The sequence below is a fragment of the Poecilia latipinna genome, unplaced genomic scaffold (genome assembly GCF_001443285.1).
Source record: "Poecilia latipinna isolate Pla-1442-1.1 unplaced genomic scaffold, P_latipinna-1.0 Scaffold1400, whole genome shotgun sequence".
In the NCBI taxonomy this organism is placed as follows: domain Eukaryota; kingdom Metazoa; phylum Chordata; class Actinopteri; order Cyprinodontiformes; family Poeciliidae; genus Poecilia; species Poecilia latipinna.
The window spans coordinates 140498-145140 of NW_015114016.1; the positions used below are offsets into that span (position 1 = coordinate 140498).

The 4643-nt window shown below is 51.4% G+C and overlaps 1 protein-coding gene and 1 long non-coding RNA gene across 5 annotated transcripts in view; one reads left to right on the forward strand and one right to left on the reverse strand.

Annotated features, from left to right (window-relative positions):
• Nucleotides 1–151: 151 nt before the first annotated feature.
• pomt1 (protein-O-mannosyltransferase 1) overlaps nucleotides 152–4643 on the reverse strand; it is an 11123-nt gene continuing 6631 nt past the window's right edge. For 3 of the 4 annotated variants that reach the window (XM_015056691.1, XM_015056694.1, XM_015056692.1), the window contains exons 8-20: nucleotides 4320–4413; nucleotides 4082–4237; nucleotides 3120–3250; nucleotides 2944–3039; nucleotides 2777–2869; nucleotides 2610–2706; nucleotides 2275–2367; nucleotides 2080–2200; nucleotides 1292–1389; nucleotides 1092–1205; nucleotides 895–1021; nucleotides 637–814; nucleotides 152–470 (exon numbers count right to left, since the gene is read on the reverse strand). In XM_015056691.1, the coding sequence (XP_014912177.1) occupies nucleotides 296–470; nucleotides 637–814; nucleotides 895–1021; nucleotides 1092–1205; nucleotides 1292–1389; nucleotides 2080–2200; nucleotides 2275–2367; nucleotides 2610–2706; nucleotides 2777–2869; nucleotides 2944–3039; nucleotides 3120–3250; nucleotides 4082–4237; nucleotides 4320–4413 (1573 nt within the window). In that variant the 3' untranslated portion in view covers nucleotides 152–295. The remainder of the gene's footprint in view (nucleotides 471–636; nucleotides 815–894; nucleotides 1022–1091; nucleotides 1206–1291; nucleotides 1390–2079; nucleotides 2201–2274; nucleotides 2368–2609; nucleotides 2707–2776; nucleotides 2870–2943; nucleotides 3040–3119; nucleotides 3251–4081; nucleotides 4238–4319; nucleotides 4414–4643) is intronic. The other variant, XM_015056693.1, reaches the window with a different exon arrangement.
• LOC106962340 (uncharacterized) overlaps nucleotides 984–4643 on the forward strand; it is a 20377-nt gene continuing 16717 nt past the window's right edge. Inside the window, exon 1 of the long non-coding RNA XR_001427962.1 lies at nucleotides 984–1070. This is a non-coding gene — a long non-coding RNA (uncharacterized LOC106962340). The remainder of the gene's footprint in view (nucleotides 1071–4643) is intronic.

Below are 4643 nucleotides of genomic sequence, written 5' to 3' on the forward strand. Positions count from 1 at the left end.
TGGATGGATGGATGATGGATGAATGATGAATGGATGGATGATGGATGGATGATGAATGGATGGATGATGGATGGATGAGTAATAATCTGTTCTTACTCAGCAGACTCAGATGCTTCAGTCTGTTGACTGACAGGAAGTGTCTCTTTCAAAATAAAAGCACACTGTTTTAATGCTCATCTCATATTTTTATCAGCCATCACTGTTACATCATCAGGTCACATGACTAGAGCTGGTGGTGCATTCAGGATTCTCTCGTAAAGAACAGTCTAGGTGTCTCTCAGCGTCCCTCGGTGTCTCAGCGGCGGCGGTACAGGATGTCCCAGCTGTCTCTCCACTTCAGCGCCTGCAGCTGATTGGCTGTCAGCTCGGGGTTCCCGTAGGTCAGAGGACAGAAGGTCCAGTAGGACAGGAAGATGGACAGCAGGACAGCCGCCGTGCAGACGGCCAGCATGTGGCGGGACGTCCTGCTGCTGTGGACAGAAACAGAGCCATCACTGTCCACAGGAAGCAGAAGAGCAGCCTTTCAAAGTAAAGGAAGAGTTAAAGCAGAGTGGTGGAGTTGGCATGTCCTCCATGTTTTCTGCCACCTGCTGTCTCCAACGGCCTGATCTGTCCCCCGTCTCTGCGTGTGTGTACCTGAGCAGGTGAGTGTGTATGTGCTCCAGCAGGGCGGGGCTCAGCAGGTACAGGTAGCAGAGGGCGGGCAGGTAGTGGTACAGGAAGAGAGTCCGCTCCATCAGCAGGAAGGGCAGGAAGTTCACCGCCCAGCCGCCGCCGCAGAGCAGGCCCACAGACGCAAACCGCTGCCACGCACCTGCAGACACACCGGATCGGAACCGGGTCAGAAACGCATCAGAACCGGGCCTGACAGCAGAACCTGCCAGGAAACCGCACCATCAGGTAGGTCTCTGAAGCCCCGCCTCCTCCTCAGCAGGTACAGCGCCGCCAGCAGCTGATAGGCCAGCAGGCTGAGGTTGGCCACACCCCATGACACCGGGTTACCAATCAGATGGATCTGAGCCTGAAACACAGCCGGCCAATCAGAGATCAGGACCAAATACTGTGAGTGTGTATTTCTGAGTGTGTGTTACATTGGACGAGGGGTGCAGCCAGTAGGCGATGTTGGTTTCCATGGCGATCCACTCTAAAGGGGCGGAGCTGTACTTGTGTTCAGACTCTTCCTGTTTCACAGTCAGCATCTTCCACTGCAGTGACATCACAGTATGACATCATCAGAGGGATCACAGCATCACCTGGGAGTGACATCGCAGTGATGCGTTCACGGTCATACCTGGAGCTCCGTGAATTTGGACCAGAAGGAGATTTTTCTGTCGATGTCGATGTGTGTCGGAGAGTGAAGCTCCGCCTCCCGCTCCTTCTGCTCCTGACCTGCAGGGGATGCATCATGGGAGATGGTGATGTCACTACATGAGGCCATCAGCTACTGCTACCCATACCTCCATGTTCTCTTCCGATAGATGGGGCTGTTGACCTTTGACTTCTCTCTGTCTTTACAGGTTGTAACAACAGACTATCTGAGAATATTTATGTCAGATTTAAAAACAGGAAACAACTATGTTGTTTACGCTGCAATGCATCCTGTAGCTACCTGCTACAGTGCTAGCTGCGTCCAGCTGGAACAGTCAGCAACGCTCAGTCCTTTCACTGAGCGATGTGAAGCCGAGAAAGAAAGATGGAGATAATGAGCAAACTGAGGAGGAGGAGAGAAACAGCTGCTGGTAGCTAACCAGCTAACTCTAATCAGAAAGGAAAGCATAGCGTCACAAGCTCCAGTTGCTAACTCAAGCTGTTTGCAGTTAGCATGGAGCTCAAAACATTTTCTGATATATCACAATGTTTTGTTACCATGTCACTTTAAGGTTTATTCATTCATTATATTCAATCTGGTTTTAGTTGGCGTTAGCTCCTGCTAACGGTGTTAGCAGGAGGTTTCTTCCTGCTAAGGGGAGTTTTCCTCTCTGCTGTCGCTCCATGTTAGTGAAGGAATCTAAACTCCATGTTGTGACAGACTGATAGCTGACTGTCTAGACTCGGTTCTGCAGGTTCTGCGGGTCGTACTGGTTCCGTATCGGTGCTCCTCCACCGTCCAGCCCAGGCTGCCACTGTGAGCCTTCAGCAGCTTCTCCGCCACGACCTCCATCTGACGGAAACCCCAGTCTGGGAGAAGCAGGCCGCTCAGCTGCACACACACACACACAGGTTAATGCTGATGCTCTGCTCAGCCACTGCGATGACATCACTTCCTGTGAGGACCTTGAGCACAGCTGAAGTGTTGACGTGGACCAATCGGACCTCGGAGACGATTGTCTTCCACTCCTCTGACTCCGCCTCCCTGTTGTAGATCTCCTGAAGGCAAAACACAAAGACCGGGCTCAGTAGAACCAGAACCAGAACCGGGCTCGGTAGGGCATTATTGGTGCCACTGGAGGTAAAGCTGGACTAGCATCTAGCTTAGCGTCTGGTTCAGCCAGAGGATCATAGAAGACCAATGACCAATCATGCTCTGCTCTAGCAGCTCCTCTGTCTGTGGCTCCTCCCCCTCCTTAACCCAGAGTAAAGTTTCTCTGGTTCGGTCCGGTTGGACTCACCAGCCTCCACAAGTTTTGGGTTGCCATGGAAACGTTGAAGTCTATATATCCAGAAACCTCCTGAGCGTGAGGACTCATGGGCGCGGCCACATCATGGCTACCACAGAAGAAGAAGAAGGTCAGCGCTGACGGCAGCAGAGTGACATCACAGCAGGTGAGCTGCGTACCTGTTGAGGAGGCGTGATGTCATCCCATGAACCAGCTGGATGATGTCACCGTGTCGCACGAGTCGGGGCGGGGAGTCCACCACCAGCTCCTGTCTGAGACACACACCTGCTGGGACCTGCAGAACCCGACCCGGTTCTGCTCCGGTCCTGACCCGGTTCTGACCTACCTTGCCGGGTCCTTGATGATCCACCAGTTGTTGACGTCCTTGAAGGCGTAGCAGGTCACCTGCTGCTGGTGGGAGCTGCCCCGCCCATTTTCATACCTGAACACAGAAACAGGAAGTTACCATTTTGTCCTCTGAGGCTTCTGATTGGCTGCAGGGTGGGACCGAGTCAGCGGCACCTGATTGGATAGTTGGCTTTGTGTGAATGGAGCCAGCAGGGGACAGGCCGGGGGGCAGAGCTTCGTAAGGTCACCTGACTACCGAACGCCACCTGTAGGGGCTGACCCCGCGTGACCCGGGAGAGACCGCCCTGAAACGGACAAGCAGTCCATCAGTCCACCAGCTGCTGATCAATCAGAACCATTGATCTGTGATCGGATTGGACGCTGGGAGGAACACCGGGTTGGAGAAATGTCCTGCTGGTTTGACCTTTCACAGGTCAGGAAAGGTTTTATAAAATACTGAGACTTTGGGAAGTCGGTCTGCTATGCTAGCTACCATGTAGCTGTGCTGCAGTCTGTGTTTCGGTTCAGTTGGCACTAAAATAAAGCGACTCACACCGACTGACATACAGAGATCTAAGCTCTGCTGGTGATCTGTCGGTTTCCATGGCAACGGGTCTGCATTAGGAGTGGAGTCGACTCAGAGACTGATTAAAGTCAGAAAATAGGTGTTCAAGGTTGTGTTTCTGTTTCTGGCAGGTAAAAACGACTGATTGCCTCATGTGGTGATATTCATAACATCCAGGAAACATTTCAGACGGTGAGGCGGACAACAGCAGGGGATGTAAATTATTAACATAAAAGAAAAATGCGTTTAGTCTTCTCTTCCATACAGACAGAAACCAAACTGTTTACAGATTTATGTCCAAATATTTTTACATTTTACACATCAAAACATCGGCAAGTTTCTAAGATTTAATTTAAACCATTTTATAGAAATCAGACAAGAAACTAGAAGCTACAAACATTTGACAGGTTTCTGCTCATCCTGCACTGGAACAGTTTAATTCACAATGGCTACCGGCGCATCATTAGCTGCTAACAGCTACAGCGGCTAATAGCTGTGGTGGCTAACAGGCAGGACTCTCGGGTCGGTTCCTGCTGAGGAACACCTGAGCCAGGTGAGAGGGCGGGGCTACCTGCAGGCTGGCCTGAAAGGCGGAGCTCATCAGCTGGTCATGTGGTCCGCTGCGCTGGAGGATGCTCAGGTGGACGTAGAACCAGAACACGTAGAGCAGAACCGGAACCACCAACAGGCAGAGAACCTTCCAACCACACTGAACACACACACTCATCTGCTCCATGCACACAGAGAGAACCGGGTCAGACACAACCGGGTCAGACACAACCGGGTCAGACACAACCTTCTGGACTCACATGACTCTGGGCCTGATCTCCAATTAGCTTCCAGCTGTGCAGCGAGGCCACGCCCAGCAGCAGCAGGTAGGAGAACAGGCCTGTGTACTTCACCCTGTCGAGGTCAAAGGTCACATTAAACATGCTACACTAGACATACTAAGGTAGATATGCTAAACAAGGGATGCTATGCTAGACACACTATGCTAAACATGCTAAGCTAGACACACTATGCTAAACATGCTATGCTAGACACGCTATGCTAAACATACTAAACAAGACATGCTATGCTAGACACGCTATGCTAAACATGCTAAACTAGACACGCTATGCTAGACATGCTAA